Here is a 17,567-nt window from a genome sequence, read left to right on the forward strand (position 1 = left end):
AACAAAACTGTTGGGGGCAACAATTAAACACAAACCTAGAGTTCCTGCTATGAGTCTAATAAGGGCTTGACACAGAGCATTACCCCGAGGCAATGTTTGTGCCACAGCCAATGTAGAAGTAAAGGTAAAAAATCTGTGAACAGATGTTATAGAGAACTTAAGAAAGCTAGTAATGCGGGGCGCCTGGGTGGCTCAGTCGGTTAAGTGTCTGCCTTCAGCTCAGGTCATGATCCCAGGGTCCTGGAATCGAGCCCCGCATCGGGCTTCCTGCTCCGCGGGAAGCCTGCTTCTCCCTCTCCCACTCTCCCTGCTTGTGTTCCCTCTCTCGCTGTGTCTCTCTCTGTCAAATAAATAAACAAAAATATTTAAAAAAAAAAAAAAAGCTAGTAATGGGCCAGAGAGTTATGGAAGAGAAGGGCAGCCCATGAAGAAAGATTTTTACTCTATCCTAAGGGCATAGGAAATCCATGTTTTCATCCTATCAGATTTGTATTCCTAAAGAATTACTGTCTTTGGAGTATAGACAGACATACCTGTTAGGGAGGTTCCTAAGGACTCCTTACCACAGATGGTAGCTTAGACAAGATTGAGAAAAGGTGAACCACAAAAACTGGCAGAGAATTAAGTGATGGACTGAATAAAGATGAAAAAAGGTTAATCGTCACCATAAACTATTCACACAACTCGAATTCCTCCATGGTTCTTCATGTTTATTGGTGTAACTGACCATCTACACCAACTTGAGTAATTCAATCCTGTCCATCCTTCTTTGCAACTGAAAAATGGGAGAATGGGGTAGACATCTGCAAAATTTGTCCTAAAATTCTAATTGTTTCATATTGTTTTCTGAAGATGCTGATAAAACGTGTGGTGAGACAAAACACCCATTAAGTTAGAAGGCAGTATATGTCATCCTACCTTTAGAAACAAAAAAATTAACCGTGATCTAAAAACAAAAGTCCTCACAATGTGAATTCATGTAGCTCAAAAGAGTTGACTTGGCCAAGGATATACCTATAGAAAGCAAAGACACATATCCAACCTCTAAGACTTATATTCTTATATCATCTATCATTTGACTACAGAAAAAAAAAAAAGCTGTATTAGGAAAACCCAATCTCAGCACACTTTTCCAATAAAAATTAGAAGGATTTTTAATTTCCAAGGCCTTTGAGAAAGCAAAACTAATGCAACACAAATTGAAAGATCTAATTAATAAATTTAACAACAAGCCAAAGTACTTTTGTTACATAAATTAACCCATTTATTATAGGCTAGCAATGTTTCAAATGGTGAAGCTTCTACTGGTCTTTCAACTCCTTCAGTCTTCTGATGGCAGACTTTACTGTGACAGCAGAAGTGGTGCTGGAAAGAAAAACAAAGTTGGTTCCAATATAATTAGCTACACTAACACGTGAAATGGCAAATGAGTAAATCCTGCCTCATTTTTACATTACGATCTTAACGATGATGACAACTTTTAACAAGAGTTGTGTCTTCAGGCTTTTGCAGAATAGGCAATCTCATGCATCTGATCTCTCAAGCAGCATTAAAAAAAATAACAGGGATGAATGAATGGTTGCAGGAGGCTGACCTAAACTCATTGAAAGGGAATGGACACAATGTCAGAAGAAATAAATTTTAAGATGGTATCATAAATGAGAGATATCAAAACAGTGTCAAAATAGGTAGAACAGACAAGTATATTTTGGGAAGACAGCTATTAAAATGACTACAAAAAGTTATACCAAAAGATTCTGGAACTCTACCTGGAACACCCATAACCATCACATATGGTCGGTACAGGAATGCTAGTTCATGTTATCATCACAACCAAGAGAGCACGCTAGGCTCCGTTTGCCTTTTTGACCTCATAGACGCCCACAAGACACACACATATATAAAATATATATATATAAATGATCATTTCAACACTTTCCAGTACACAATACACTGCTGCAGTATAAAATATTAAAATTTCAACTCTTCAACCACACTAGCCTTACCATTTTATACGTGGGAGGCTAGTGTATTGGACAGCACACATCTAGATACTGGATCACATATCAGCCTTTAAGGTCAGCAACAAATTCCAAAATTAGAGATCTTCAAGGGTGGCTTTAATTTCCAGAAATAGATTAACTCAAAAGTCCACTCAATCAATAACCAGCACAGGTAGATTTATCTCAGCAGCATCACCCGGCACTTGTCAGGGTCACAAAGCTGTCGAGGTCCAGCCAGTATTGTTTGGAATGGCAAAGGTGTCGTGGTCCAGGTGGCCTCAAGTTTCCATCCACAGTAACAAGCTAACTGATCTCATTTTTATAAAAACAGCTTGCAGTACAAGTCAAAGTTCAGTATAGATCCAGTCCCACTAAAGGACCTACCTGGACAGTATCATTATGCTCACACTGATGACCCTTAGAATTCTATGAAATTCTGAAGTCATTTCAGACTTTTCTATTGTAGTAGTTTTGTTTCTAGTCTTTGAATAACTGAACATAAACCATAACTGTCCATGAGTCATGAAAAAAAACAAAAGCATTCCTGTTTTCTCAGTCTTGTAAAAAGAGTTAAAACTAGCCCGTCCAGCGTCAAACCTGGAATTTTGATGTGATCCACACCCTTCCAAATACCACAAAGAAAAGGGACTCACTTGTAGGTCCAGGCGCCACCAGCGACGGTTTTCATGCAGGAGCCACAATGCCAGATCCCCACAGCTCGTCTTTTCATCTTCGTCTGTAAAAGACAATCAGTTTTCCCTATGAACCAATAAAAGCCTTTTACCTCACCACCATCCAGGAGTCTAAATTACACTAGAAAATGGGTGTATTTTGGGGCACCTGGGTGGCTCAGGTTGGGATCCCAGGGTCCTGGGATCACGTTCCCCCCCCTTCCCAAACAGTACTCCTGCACACCATCGACATACAAACATTACACGGAACTCTCCAGCAACACCAGCAGACAGAACGGACAAGTCATTTCCCACGAAGCAGGCTTGGCTTAGGCTGGGGCTCCTTGTCAAACGTTTGACCCTTTAGTTCCCAAGTGTAAATGGAAAGCATTCTACGAAATCCACAGTTATCCACAACCCCGCACACTATTCACAAACTTCCTTCAAGAGCGGGCTCACTTCGCAGGAAAGCCTCCCCTCCCTCTGCCCCCCACCCCCAGAGACCACCTTACTTTGCCACAGAAGGAGCAAGTGTACTTGGCGTGCTGGCTTATTTCAATCTTCTTCACCATTTTTCTGAGGGAGGCACCATAACGTGTCCCGTATTTACCCACGATTCCGACCTTCTTGGTGCGTTTAGCCTGTTAAGAGCAAAGAGAGAAACCGTCGATATTAGGACCCGGGAACGGAGTCTTTGCCCCCCACTCCCTGCGCCAAACACCATTCCTCCAATCACCCAGTCCCTGCCAGTGACCTAGGTCCCCCTCATTCCATCCTGGCAAAATCTGAGGCCAGAGCGGTCCCCGGGCTCCGAGGGCACCCTGTTAACCCGGCCCGGATGGACCAGGCGCCACCGAGCCGCCCCCGCCCCTCCGCCCCGGTCTACGTCCGAAAGGGGCGGCCACGGCACGAAGGCCGAAGACGGCGCGGGGCAGGGCGGGCGAGCAGACGCCGGGTGAGGGCGAAGATAGCAAGAAAAGGTCAGATGCGGGCGGATAGACCTCTAGGCCTCAACGGCAGCAACACTCACCATGTCGCCGCAAGCTAGGTCTAAGCCCAGAGAGGAAGAGACTCAGTGCGCAAGCGCAGTTTTAGGCGAACGGGCGGAAGTGGCGAACGGGAGGCCCAGCTAGGAATTAAACTCTATGCTCCGGAGGTTTCTTCGCCCCCGGGGCCTTCTGGGGAATGTGGTTTTTTTGTTTTCTGTATTAAAATTGTTATTGTTTAAGCAGGCTATAAAGAGATAGAATTATTTATCACAGGCTTATTGCTAGGGATGGAAGGAGGTCAGTTTGTTACTTAATTAACTGGCTTCTTGTATGAATGGTAACAGATGGAAATATTAGACCAGTGTTTCTCAAAATTTAGTCCACTCGAAAGCTGCATCTCCAGTTTTTGCCATACTGGTATTGACTGTTTTACCATTTATTTTAAAGCGAAGTCACTTTTGAAAAACTTAACAAAATGAAGCTTCGTCCTAAGCCAAAACTATCCGTGGAATCCAGGGCGAATGTGCTATGTGGGTATTTTTCCTAGTACGCATTAAAATCAACACATAAATACGCAAACGAAAAATGTCCATTGATGAAGCTGTTGATATTGACCCCCACAGTACATTTTAAAAACATTTCAGAAAATTTCAAATATAAACAAAAGTAGAAGAAATGGTATGATATACAAAGGCACATCTTTTAAAACATAATAGCTACATCCCTTCTTTAAAAAATGCTTCATACAGTGACTTGGGGAGATTATTTTTATGTTCTAATTAAATAAATACACATTTTCACCAATTAAATTATATATTGTATTCCTTGGCATTACATTCTTGCCTTTACATATTGAAAACATTAACCTCTCGGTAAAAACTACATCAAGAAGAATGATGCCTAGAGACACACACAGCCAAGTACCTTGTTTTATACACCAATGCATCTGTGCAAACCCATCTCCTGGCTGGGGGAATAGGATGTGCTCAAAATCTCCCAGTTCCACCAAAGCCTCCAAGTACCCTCTGCCGCTTTAGGGTGAAGAACGGCAAGGGGCAGAGGGAGCAAGTCTCTCCTCCCTCAGGAGAGAAATACACTGCATGTTGGGGATGATTTCTGGACACCTCACCACCAAAACTATGCCCTGCTTCTAGAAAACTATAAATTAAAGTAAAATACATTCCTGTTGGTGCAAACAAATGGGATTGGTGGAAGAAGAGTTGAGAAACAAGCGCTCCAATTGTCCTCCTGTTCTGGTCTGTGCCTGCAAGTTGAGCAATAGTGGGGTTCACTTGCCCTGGGTGAGTGTATAAGCATGGCCAGCTTGCACTCTCTGAGGTGAGCCCTCCTGGGCTGGCTCAAGAGCCTAGTTCAGATCATCATTTAGCAAATTTACCACCTCCCCCCCCATCCCCTGTGTAGCCTCCTACCTCTCTGTCCTTCAGGGGGTCTGAGAGAGAGCAAGAGAAGATAGAATGCATGAGTAAGAATGCAGTAGAGTGGCTGAAAATGAGACACCATAATAGGAGGAAATTGTTCATGCTCAGAGCAATTTTCTCAAAACTGAACAATTCTCTTTAAATACCAAGCTTGAGGATGTACAAATAGCACTCTCATGAAATCAGCTCTAAGTGGCTTCAGAGAACTGTGTACAAAGCCTCAATTTGTCTTATCTGTGGGCTAATAAATCTCCATCCCCATTAGAAGACCATCAGGTGTAGAGATGAACTGTAATATGTACCTATAAAAGTCTTAGTAAAAACCTCTGCTGAGTCACACCTGCTCATCAGGAGCAAGCAAAATTCACTTTGCCCTTAAAAAAAAAAATAAGTTAAAAGTTGCCTCTAGAGGAGAGGTCTTTTAGCTGTTGAGCCAACCAGTTCTCTTTGGGGCATATGGAACATTTGATTCTTGAAGGAAATCTGAGGTGCAAACATCATCCCCAATTTATCTCATGCTGGAGACCAAAAGGTTTATCCTGGAGTCCTAGGCTCCATGTTGTTCCTTCACTTTGTGCCCGAAGAGCTCTTGCTTGCCCTTCACTGAAGTGCCTGGTGGCCACAAACGAGTGAAGTCTGCACACAATTTTAAGAGCCCTGTGGGCTAGCCTCCACAAGGGGCAGTAGACTCAGCAAGGGGAAGGCGGGCCCTGACAAGGCCAAGGCTTAAACTCCTAGAAAGAATCAGGTATCCGAAAAGAATTCAGTATGTGGATTCATTCCTTCTTCTCTTCTCTCCACAAATTTACTTTAAATTCATCATTCCAGTTGTTTGCTTTTTGTTTTAATGGACATTTCACAGGGGATTGACACAGGTAATGCATCCATCAGGATGGGAGTTACTTGGTAACTCTTAAAAGAGAAGGTCAATCAATATGAAACAATAGCCAAATATATTATGTGAAATGAGCCATTTCTAATATGAAGAGTTTGATTCAATTTTTGTAAAAACAATTCTATGTATATTTATATATTTATATGCATTGGGAATAAATTACCAATGGCTCCATCCTAAATTGTTTATATTAGTTATTACCTGTAGGAAGTAGGGCTAGGAATAGGAGGGATGAGAATGCAGGGCTTTCATTTTTTACTTATACATTTTTATTTTTTATTTTTTCATTTTTATTATTATTTTTAAGACTTTATTTATTTGAGAGAGAGAGCATGAGCGGGAGGAAGGGCAAAGGGAGAGGGAGAAGGACAAGGGACTCTGCCCTGAGCACAGAGCCTGATGTAGGGCTCCATCCCACAACCCTGAGATCACAACCTGAGCCAAAATCAAGAGTTGGATGCTTAACCGCTTAACCGACTGTGCCACCCAGGTGCCCCAATTAGTTAATTTTGATATCAAATTTATAATAGTGAAAAGAAGGCACTGCAGAGCACTAGATGAAGGGACAGTCTTTTCAATAAGTGATGCTGAGAAACTGCATATTCATATGGAAAAAATTAACCTTGACCTTACCTCACTCCATGTACAAAAATAAACTGCAATTGGATTGTAGATCTAAACATTAAAAGCAAAACAATAAACATCTAGAACATACATTCGCAACCTTGGGATTATGGTTTACATGAGTGTTTTGTAATATTTTGTTAAGCTGTAAATTTGTTTTATGAACTCTTTTATGTATGATATTTCACCCTAGAAAAGGGGAGTTAATAACAAAGGGGAAGAGTGCCTGGCACTCAATAAGTCAGATGAATGGGTTGGTAGGGGGGATGTGGGCAGAGGATGTTGCAAAACCAAATAGCTGTTGGCTGTCATAATATCCCAAACACTGTGACTCACAGGCTTCTCGATGTTTTCTGCTATGATTAGGAATCCATTTCCTTCGCTGGGACCTCACAGGAAAAGACAAAACCAAAACTGCAGGTATGAGAGAGTACTCCAATAAATTCTCTTTAAGCTTCCATGCCATTTTTTTTTAACCTTGTAATCCTGCACGTGGTAAGAAGTGAGAGGATAGCGCAGGTGATAAGGTTGGACTTCTTTTCATACCTTTTGCAGTTTAAATTTCACCTACAAAGAGCTTCAGAAAGCACCAAGGTTCTGGGGTGGCTCAGTTGGTTAAGCGTCTGCCTTCTGAGGCTCAGGATCCCGGGGTTCCGTGCTCAGTGGGGAATCGGCTTCTCCCTCTGCCCCTCTCCCCTGCTCATGCTCTTGCACTCTCTTTCTCTCTCTCTCAAATAAATAAAATCTTAAAAAAAAAAAAAAAAGAAAAGTATTAAGATTCCAATAGATAAGAATGCATAGACAAGGCAAAACCCAAGAGCCAGCAGTGAGGGGATGGCCCCTTCGGCTCGGTTTCTTAGCTCTCCCTCTGACCTAGAAAAAGGCTTGTGGGAAGCCAAGAAGGAAAAGACACAATTAATTCTAGTACAAATGGATCAAGACTTACGGGATGACATGCTCCCTCTAGGAGTCTTCCTGATCGCAGCCCTAAAGGCAGAAATTAACCAGGGTCATTCAGGGGATAATGACCCTGGTGAGGGTAGGCAGAGACAGCTCTGGTGGGCCTGGGAGGCCTTTCATAAAACCCTGTAAGGGGCCAACTAATGGCAGGGACAGGAAGTGGGATGAGATAGGCCCAGATTTTCTTCATTAGAACTGACATTTCCAGAAAACACAGTGGATGGTGGCAGGTATGCGTCTGGACTGACTGTGAAGTAAAGATGGAAAAAGTGCAGAAATCCTTCCTTAAACCCAAAGCCATTTACTCTCTATAAATAAATCCAAGTGTCTTTTCTGAATCACACAGAAATGGCTGGATGGTTCTCAACAAATTCTAGAGGTACATTTGGGATGGTATAACTTAGAATTTACCGGCTTCGTAGTACAAATAAAATTTGCTTTGGAGGACCTCAAGGACATCTCAGAGATGGCGAGTCTTTCTCTAGAGCGGCTGAAACTGAGGTTTAACTGCAGGCTTCAGACGGAGGCTCAACAGGTCATATTTACTAAGACTCCAGAAGAATAGCGGTTTTAAACATGCACACCAAGTTGCAAGGACCAAGGGCAAACCCTCCCAAGGGCAGGCATTGATCTGACACCTTGTGGCAGGCCCCAAGGTGAATAAAGCAGAGATTTATTCATTTAACAATGGTCACTGACTCTCCCAAGCAACACTGGATATATATGTCTCAAAATCACCTGCACCTTTCACTGTATTTCTGGAGCATACCCATTGTAGACTAACCACATCCCTAGAGTAAGGAGGAGCTCTTAAAAAAGTAAGGAATGAGATGCTATAATCTCATTCTCTGAGACATTAAAGGACTTGACCAAACTCCAGCAGGGCTCCTGAGAAAGCTGCACCCAATCTTTGAGTGAGCAGCAGGCGAGTCTCCAGAGACGTTCACAGACTCACAGAAGAGGGCTTTGTAATGCTCCTCAAGCCGTGTGATGTCAGGACAGAGAGCAGAGGCTGTGGCTAGGCTCTGGGGCAGGCGAGGAAGAAATGCTCCTTTCTGAAACTCTCTCAGCATCTAACTGTGATCCAGAATCTTTCTGCATCCTGGGCCTTAACTCATTCCATAGACTCTTCTGAAGTGACTGGTTGTTTCCATCAATGAGCCACCAAGACTGCAAAAACCATGGCAAAAACCTCGTGAGCAATGTTGAGGTAGGATTTTAGCCTTTCTTTTCATACAGATTCTGTCCTCATTGGGCCATCACTCAGCAGGCCACCCCACGCACGATCGACTGTATCCTTTTCTAGAACTACACTGGGGGCTGTGTCCGTGGCAGATTGATTATGGACTCCAAGGGCAGCAACCATGAAGTGATGTAGTTGGCTTTCCAGAGCACCCACTCCTGAGGGAACTAAGGACAATTTATTTGATGACACAGCAGCCGTTGCTCTTAATTACTCTTAGACAAATATTTATTTTAAGTGGCCGTTTGGGACAAAGTTAGAGTAAACTTTAGACAGACCCATTACTTGTCCTCTGGAAGCTTCCAACAAGTCATAGTCAGTATTATAAACAAACTGGTACAGCTAACAAAATTTAAAAACAAAATAGAGAGCTGGAGGAAAAAGATAGTATAAGACCACTTCCGGTGGCCTAGAGGAGAGCCCAGACAAGCATTCTCTCTCGGGCCTTTGACTCTGGATTTTTTTTTTTTTTTTGGTAACACTGGGTCATTCTCATTTCAGGAGGTGCTAGAGGAAACCAAAGGCCCAATTATCTATGGAGATCTGGCACCAGAGCATGGCAGGATATACCGGCGGAATGCAGACTCAGCTGTTAATCTCCACAGTCCTTTGCAGAAAGACAGGAGAAGCAACTCATGCCCCTCAGAGGTAGGTGTTCGGGCTGGATTTCCTGAAGAGCTCTGACCCTGCAGAGAAGCTCACAGCAGTAGATCAATACAGTGATTAATAGGAAGCTCAGTAACCAAATGCCAGGTTTGACTGAGGAAGGGAGAAAGTCAGCCAGTTATTTCCCAAGGCCAAAGCCTCCCACAGGACATGGCCCTGCAGTCTGGATCGGATCGTACTGACATGTCAGTATGCCTGACCACCCTTGAGCAGCAGTGAAGGGGGTTGGGTGGCTCTCAAAGATCTCTCTGTTGGAACTGTCTAGAAGCCCTGGAAAGAGGGCCGAAAGGCACAAGAAAATGGTGCATTCCAGGGTCTTGTTCTAGTTAGAACAGAGTTAGCTGAGAGCCTGCAGGGAGGCTGAGCCCCTCGGGAAGGCTGCCATGCAATCAGCTGCTCATAGACCCGCCAAAGCAGCCCCGAGCCTGCTGGTGTAGGATGTGTGCACCTACCCTAGAGTGGGCGGCTCTAGAGGGGGTGGCCTAGCTGTAAGTCTTGCTCTGCCACTTCCTCGCTGAGACTCCCTTGGTTCGGTTTCTGCATCTGCACAATGAAAATCGAACTACCTTCTTCTGAAGTGGGGCTCACCGCGTCAATACATGTAAAGTGTCTGGCCTGGTGCCTGGCACCTAGTAAACTGAGAGTGAAAACCATCCAAGTCTAACAAACAAATGCACACATATAGTCATGCTGGAGCAACTTAGACATCTTGCACTGCTGCCAAGAAAATTGGACTAACTCTAAACCTTTACTTAACCCTGGTCCATTGTCTTTCGACAATACCAACTAAAGCAGCCAACTCCTTCCTTTTTGAAACTCTTCTTAAATATCCCCCTCCCCGACACCCATTTTGGTTTTCTTCCTCTTTTTCTTTGCTGTTTGGCCTCCTTTTTCTCTTCGCAGCCCTAACTGTTGGCGTGCTCTGGGGTTAGTTATATCTGCTTTTTTTCTCCAAAGTCACCTTACCTGCTCAATCTCATCCAGCCCCATGACTATAAATACCATTTATATCTGGTGAGGGCAGAAGTCACAGCTCTAGGTGTGACCTTCTCCTGCCGGAGACCCAAATCCTACAGCCTACATAACCTAGCCCTTGGATCATGCCACAGGTTGGGTTTCCTGGAACCACAGGGAGTGTGTGGTACAAGGTGTTTATCAGAGATCAATGTCTGTGAAGGAAGGAGAGGAAGCAGGGCAGGCAGAGGGAGGTGAACTAGAGCCTCAGACGGCCCAGCGGGGAGTGGGCAGCTCTGCAGTGAATACCACCCGCCCGGCAGGGGTGTCCCACATCAGGCCTAAGTGGCCCGGCCTTTGTGGCCCCCTTGTTCAGTCACTTATGCAGGCTGCTCCAGGAAGGGTGTAACTTCGGACAAAGTGGCTCTCCATGGACTGAGACCAACTAGAAGTTGTGGCCCGGTGGAGGCTATATGCTAGTTGAGCTCCCTGAAGCTGGGCAGGAAGCTTCCCTCCTTGAAGGGGGAGTTGGGTGGGGTGTCTCCGTCTCAAACTCAACAAGTCCATAACCAAAACCTTGATTTTGCCCTGCCACCCAACCTACCCACACTTTTTCATCTTTTTTTTTTTCCTTTAATCTCAGTCAAGGGCACTACAGCTTTGCTCAGGCCAGATCCTAGGTCTAAGTATTGACTTCTTCTCAAATGCCTCTCGGTCAATGCATCTCAAATTCGTTCAGCTCTACAATCACAACATATCCAATCCAAGCACTTCTTACCTCCTTCACACTGCCGCTCAGCTGGGCCACACCTCAGCGTTGCCCGGTGGTCAGCTGCAATAGTTCACTAGCCTCCTCTCAAAACTGCTCCCCTGACCATCCTTCCCGATCTATTTGCTACATACAAATTGGAGGGATCTTTCATTTTTTAATTAATTTATTTTTTAAAGTTTTTTTTTCATTTTAGAGAGAGAGCATGAGTGGTGGGAGGGGCAGAGGGAGAGGGAGAATCTCAAGCAGACTCCATGCCCAGTGTGGAGCCCGACGACAGGCTTGATCGATCTCACGACCCTGAGATTGTGACCTGAGCCAAAATCAAGTCAGCCGCTTAACCACCTGAGCCACCCAGGGACCCCTGGAAGGATCTTTTAAAAATATAATCAGACTGCCTCATATCCCTGTTCAAAACCCAGTGGCTTCATGTTCAAAATTAAATCTGATTCTTGACACGACCTAGGGGCTCCATGTCATCTGGCCTCTTTCTCTTCAGTGACATCACCTCTAATCCTGCCACACGATACCCCCACCCCTCACCACTCTCTAAACCTGTGTTGGCCAACACAGGAGCCACCAGCCACAAGTGCACTTGAAACATGCACTTGACACTGGCTAGTCCACTCTGGGAGGTGCTGTTAGCATCAAATACACACTGGGTATATAGCATGAAAGAAAAGAATGTAATAGTAGAAGTGTCTCAGTAAGTTTTTAATAGTGATTGTATGTTGAGCTGACATTTTGAAGACACTGAGTTAAAATATTACTAATTTGATCCTCCTTTATTTTTTAAAATACTCTTTTAGAAAATTGAGTTCACATCTGTGGCTTGTGTTATATTTCTGTTGGACGGGGCTGCTCTAAACTAGGAGTTAGCAAATTATGCTTTGTGGGCCAAATCCTGCCCACTGCCTGCTTTTGTATGGCCCGTGGACTAAGCACAGTTTTTACATTTTTTAATGGTTGAAAAAAAATCAAAAGAAAAATTCGTGACCATGAAAATTGTATGGATTTGCATTTCAGTGTCCGTGACAGAGTTTTATTGGAAAAGAGCCATAATCATTTGTTTCTGGATTACCTAGGGTAGCTTTTGTCCTATAGCAGCAGAGTTGAGTCATTCCAACAGAGACAACCTGGCCCATAAAGCCAAATATATTTACTGTCTATTGACAGAAAAAGCTTGTCACCTCCTGCTCTAAACCCTTCCCTCCTTAACTTTACTTTTCTTCGTAGGATGTATAACTATGATCTCTCCTGTGATGTAACTTCTACAAAGGCACCAGCTTTCTCTCTCTTGTTGAATTACTGCCAGCACCTAGAACGCTGCCTGGCACACATCAGCTGCTCTATAAACACTTGTTCAATCAATACATTTTAAAAACCCAAATTCCAGGGGTTGCACAGGAAGCACCTCGTTACTTAAAGAACATGAATTATCACTACTACAATCTGCTCTCTCTGTTTCTCAGCCGGAAAAGCTACGGTGAAGACCCCAGGCGACCCGCACAGAAAGGCCAGAAAGGAAGTGCTGCGCCGAGGCCTGCGAACCCGCGGGGCCAGAGACATGGCAGCACTGCTGTGACGTCAAGACGAGCACAAGCTTCAAAACACCTTGTTTTATTTCCATGATTTTTAAATGCTTTCCGCCCCCCCTTCTTAGAGGGGAAAGGTAAAGCTGTCGAAATTATCAAAAAATTCAAATCTCCTTTTCTTCATGGGGCTGCCCGTCAACGTGATTTCGTCCACCGCGTCGCCCAGGTCCTGGGAATCACTTCCAGGTGCACCAGAAGCACTTCCGGGGTCAAAGGATTCCGCGGCCTCCAGGAGCTCCATGTCACTTCCGTCCTCCTCAAAGGACTTCTGGAAGAGGTCATAGATCTGCTGCTGCTTTGGGTCCTTTATCAGAGAGAGAAAACAAAAAAGTTAGAGTGCAGGCTCCAGCATCGACTCTCCCTGGGCCACCGAGGCTGGGGAGGAGACTCGGAGGTGGGGGCTGAACATTTTACGGCGTCAGGTGCCGCATGACAGCCACTGTAGACCAGGGCGGCCTTACTGCCTGACATCGTTTCTTTTCTGCTGCTCTGCTGCTCGCGGAGTAAAGGAAAAGGGGGGGGGGAGTTAGAAATGGTGTGAGAGCCATAAAGAACATGCTCTCAAACTATAATTTATGTTGGAAATGTCTTCTTCCTTCTAGCTTTCCAAATCGGTATTGAAATAGCTCCCAAGCTCTCACTTCCTGCAAAGCCCTTCTCCACCGAGGGCTTAGTTAAGTTGCAATTCAACTGCCAAACCCGTGTACTCAGGCACTGCTTACACCTAATTTTCGGAGTGGTTGATACAACATACCCGTAACTTGACATACGGAGAACTAGATTCCCATACTTGTTTCTATCTGAAATCTGCCAATGATCAAAAGGCCCACCAGCTACCTCTGTGCACTGACGGCCCTGGCGCAGTGTTAAAATCATGCCCAGCAGTTACAACCATAGCACGCAATGCGCTCGCTATCACCCCTTTGCTGATCTCTCCCAAGTGTGAATTCCCAACCCTGAGCGTCTGTCAATCCAGGTGCGCTTTCAACATCTCCACTGACATCCCGGTTCCGTTAAACTAACGCTGTTTAAAAACGCAAGCCATCTCTCCTCTCAATCCTACATCCTCAAACCAGCAACTCTCTCCAAAAAGCCTAGTTCTGATGGTCTACCAACATGCTTCCGGTCTCCCTGGCTTGCGATCACCAGGGCGTCCTGACTGCCCCCAATCTCACACAGACTGGCAGCAAGTCCGCCTCTCCAGGCTGTTCCCCTGCGAAGTCCCACAGGCACACTCTCACCCGAGCCGCAGCACTCGGTACCTGCACGGATCTGCAGTGTCGCACCTGTGCTTCCCACCGCAGGCCTCTCCCCGTTTCAATCCCTGGCAGGTCTCTGCCGGGCCGATTTCTGCCCCCCATTTTTCTTTAACAGGATTTTCTCATCATGTCCTGGGGCCCCCCCACTCTGTCTACCTCATCAGTGCTGAAGTAGCTTCCCTGGCTTTTCAGTCCCTTTATGATCAGGTCTCAACCCAGCTGGTTTCTATTTCCCCACTGCTCCTTAACAGAAGCCCCCCGCATTGGTGATGGGACGCCCCTGAAAACCGACCATGGGAATAGTCATGTGAGAACTCCAGATTGCCTAATGTACCTGCACCTGACATTCCCTGGCCTTTCAGGATCCCAACCTTCCCAACCAGGAGTGATATTAAAGGGTCATTAAGGTCAGCCTCACGTGATCCACACATCCTCCTCTAGAAATATCCTCATCGGCCTCTGTCTGAACAACCGCAAGGTTAAGGAATGCCACCCCATAAGGCAGCCTGTTCCAAGCAAAATAACTGTTAACCTGCATTTGATTATGGTGGTGGCAATACTATGCTCTAACTCAGAGCATGCCTGATTAATGGAAGCAAGGTCCAAGATCTGATTAGTATTTCACTTCCCCTCTGGGAAAGCAGGATGTCTTAGCGAGATGTAACTGCTTTTGCTTTAATCTCCTCCTAGGAGGCAACATTTTCTTTTTCTAGTAGTTGATGAAATTTTCAGCCCCATTTTAATTAAAAAAATAGATACAATTATTAATCAAAATAAGTATTGATAAACGGCATTTATATTATCTTGTACTTTAGGCAGAAATTCTTAACTAATTCAGAGTGAGGGTAAAGGCAGTATAAATAAATGAGTTCTAAATGAACTCATTATTGAGTTCGAGAAGGTTGAGAATCCTTTAAAAATAAGGTTCCTTCTTTTCAAAGGGCATATAATAACCAAGGCTCTGTGAAAATATTTATCATTCAACTGAATTAGAGAGTTCTTTAAAAAGCTTAAAAATAAGGTTGTTTCAAAATTAGCTTATTAATTGTTTACATCTATGAGGATAATCTATACTCTACATTAAAAAATATGATCTCTGGGGGTGCCTGGCTCAGCTGGAGGAGCATGCAACTTTTGATCTGGGGGTCATGAGTTCAAGCCCCACGTTGGGTGTAGAAGTTACTTAAATAAGAACTTAAAGAAAAATAAAAATATGACTTCTGAGTCTTATTTATCTCAATAATTACATTTGGAAGGAAGCATTTAGCTGCTACCTCAATGTAAATGAAAGTTCAAACCCTCAGACTCTCTAGTCTTCCTGTCACTCGAGGATTTTGCTGATTTCACTCAGACTCTGATTCTGGGCAGTTCCATGAGGAGAAGACACTTTGGTTTCCAGACGAGCTACAGTAAAGCCATTTTTCTGCATGAGGCTGGGTGAAATCTGCAGGAGTGATCCACACCTTCTCTCTCAGGACCCAAGGGCTGAGCAACTTAATGCCTCCCCCCACCCCAGTAGCAAGGAGACATTTGCTAGTGTTACCTTGTAGAAGTAATTAGTAGCTTCTGTCATTTCTGAAAAATTGGTCTCAGAAAGTCCGGCCTCACCCAGAACTTTAATCTTCTCTTGAATTAGGGGCCTGTTGGGGAGAAATGAGCTGCGGTGAATACAAGCTGCGCAGAACCAGCGAGCTGATTAAAAAGAGATCACCCTCCTTGTTTTTATGGGACTGAAGTATGCTGTTTCACTTCTTTGCCGCTCTCAAGGCGCCAATGCCCAACCTCAAATATTTGCCTCCTCTCAGCTGCAAACCAATTTAGGGTTCGAGTTAATTAGGTTCAAAATCCTTTCTACTGGAAGATATAGAGGAAATAAATGTCTCATTACAACAAAATTCTGAACCTCGTGCTGTTATGAGCTGCCCAGTGAACAAACCCACAAATCCAAAGATGCGGGAGGAGGGACAACAACACACATGGCAAAGGTAAGACCCCTTAGTCATAAAGCTGGAAACAGAGACGAGTAGTGGAAACAGATAATCAAGAAACTTAGTATCAGGAAGGGGTAAATGGGATTGAGAAGGAGCATTTGGAGATTTTTTTTGCTTAGGTACCAGACATGAACCCCGGGGTTGAACATTTTACCCCAGCTCTGCTAAGGAAGCACTACACAGTGAGCCCACTTTCTCCCAAAGGTCAGCAGCAGTACTATAGGGCGGGCTTACTGTACCGATACATGCCATAAAGGGGCAGAGGGGGACATCACTGTGTCTCAGCAGTGCCTTCACGGCTGGGACAGAGTGTCTTACGAGCAAACCTGCACCTACGCTTCCTCACGATCAGCTCCCCCCTCCCTTGTCTCAGGCCACAGCCCCTTAGTCCTCATGCACCCAGCAAGCTGTGAGTGAATGCTGTGAAGGAGTCCCGGCATGCTCACGGTGGAAGTGGGAGGGCATGACACCTGGGTCTTCTGCATGGGTCCCTGAAGACATCAGCAAGAGCAGAAGTGCTTAGGGAGCGAAGGAAACACATCACTGGCATCAACCCTCGCTCAAGCCCCGTGGCCAGCCATACCAGAGGTAGTCGTCAGCTGTGCCTCTCGCCACGAGGTAGTGGATGCTCACGGAGCTCGACTGTCCGATTCGGTGCACCCGGTCCTCAGCCTGGAGCAGCACCTGTGAGGTCCGGGGATCAGGATGCATGCAGGCCGAGGCCTGAAGGGGCTCCGTCCACCACAGCATGCAGCCCCCTGCCCCTGAGCCCACCACACCCTCTCTCCTCCAAGGACTGCACTCCACGACCCAAGTCTGCAGGCTCTGCAGCCTCTGCCTTCAAGCAAGCTGCCATCTAACACAAGAGAGAACCAAACCAAACCAAGCCAAGTTCTGGGGGAGCTAGACTCTGCAGCTGGCCAGTTGTGGGCACAGCACTAGGTGCCGGGAGGAACAAACAGCAAGCACTGACTCTGCTAGGAGGTTGTGCTGAGGGCAGACGAAGGAAGCCCAGCACGCTGCCATGCTTCTCACCGGGAGAGAAACTGTGACCTTCTAAATAAACATATCGCCACCGAGGGAGAGGCCATATATGATCAGGGGCTGGGTGATCCTTTAATATGGTGGTAAGCCCTATAATAAATAATAGAGCCCAAGAGCATTGTTTCTATTATCTATGCCTTCAGCCTTGAAGTCCACCCATCACGAAGCAGTGCCCTGTGTGGCCAATGACACATATCTGCTGTCACAGCTCTTCGCTCACGAGATGAGGCCAGTGGGGCACCCACCGCGGTCGCCTGTTGTGGCCGCATCGGTAAAGAGCTCCCAGCAATGGTCAATACTAGGGGCACAGACTGGAAGGCCAGAGGCCTAGGCCGTGGCTGCTGGGGCCACACGCTCCCCTCCAGGGACAGCTGGGGCCTTGAGCTATCTGTGCCCCCAACTCCTCACAGAGGGAGGACTCCTAAGATTCCTCCTGGCCTTCCCACACTTCAACATTCCCTTCGG

At 45.4% G+C, this 17,567-nt stretch overlaps 2 protein-coding genes across 12 annotated transcripts in view; both read right to left on the bottom strand.

Moving 5' to 3' along the window:
- Positions 1-1,128: 1,128 nt before the first annotated feature.
- On the bottom strand, positions 1,129-3,862 carry RPL37A (ribosomal protein L37a). Its single transcript, XM_006745965.3, has 4 exons — positions 3,705-3,862; positions 3,187-3,315; positions 2,657-2,739; positions 1,129-1,365 (listed from the first exon to the last, which is right to left on the bottom strand). Exons 1-4 carry the CDS (start codon positions 3,705-3,707, stop codon positions 1,302-1,304), a joined length of 279 nt encoding a protein of 92 aa, XP_006746028.1. The 5' UTR covers positions 3,708-3,862; the 3' UTR covers positions 1,129-1,301.
- Positions 3,863-12,817: 8,955 nt separating this feature from the next.
- SMARCAL1 (SNF2 related chromatin remodeling annealing helicase 1) overlaps positions 12,818-17,567 on the bottom strand; it is a 56,746-nt gene continuing 51,996 nt past the window's right edge. For all 11 annotated transcript variants that reach the window (XM_081813643.1, XM_081813642.1, XM_081813641.1 and 8 more), the window contains 3 exons: positions 16,642-16,742; positions 15,611-15,707; positions 12,818-13,112 (listed from right to left, as the gene is read on the bottom strand). In XM_081813643.1, the coding sequence (XP_081669769.1) occupies positions 12,873-13,112; positions 15,611-15,707; positions 16,642-16,742 (438 nt within the window). In that variant the 3' untranslated portion in view covers positions 12,818-12,872. The remainder of the gene's footprint in view (positions 13,113-15,610; positions 15,708-16,641; positions 16,743-17,567) is intronic.

The sequence above is a fragment of the Leptonychotes weddellii genome, chromosome 3 (assembly GCF_054177405.1).
Source record: "Leptonychotes weddellii isolate Sample4059 chromosome 3, ASM5417740v2, whole genome shotgun sequence".
Taxonomy (NCBI): domain Eukaryota; kingdom Metazoa; phylum Chordata; class Mammalia; order Carnivora; family Phocidae; genus Leptonychotes; species Leptonychotes weddellii.

Excerpts from the sequence above, each read along its gene's own strand:
- RPL37A (XM_006745965.3), bottom strand. Across the intron at positions 2,740-3,186 it reads CTTGCTCCTTCTGTGGCAAA|ACGAAGATGAAAAGACGAGC; the intron begins GTAAGGTGGTCT and ends TGTCTTTTACAG. Across the intron at positions 1,366-2,656 it reads GGTGGCGCCTGGACCTACAA|CACCACTTCTGCTGTCACAG; the intron begins GTGAGTCCCTTT and ends TTTTCTTTCCAG.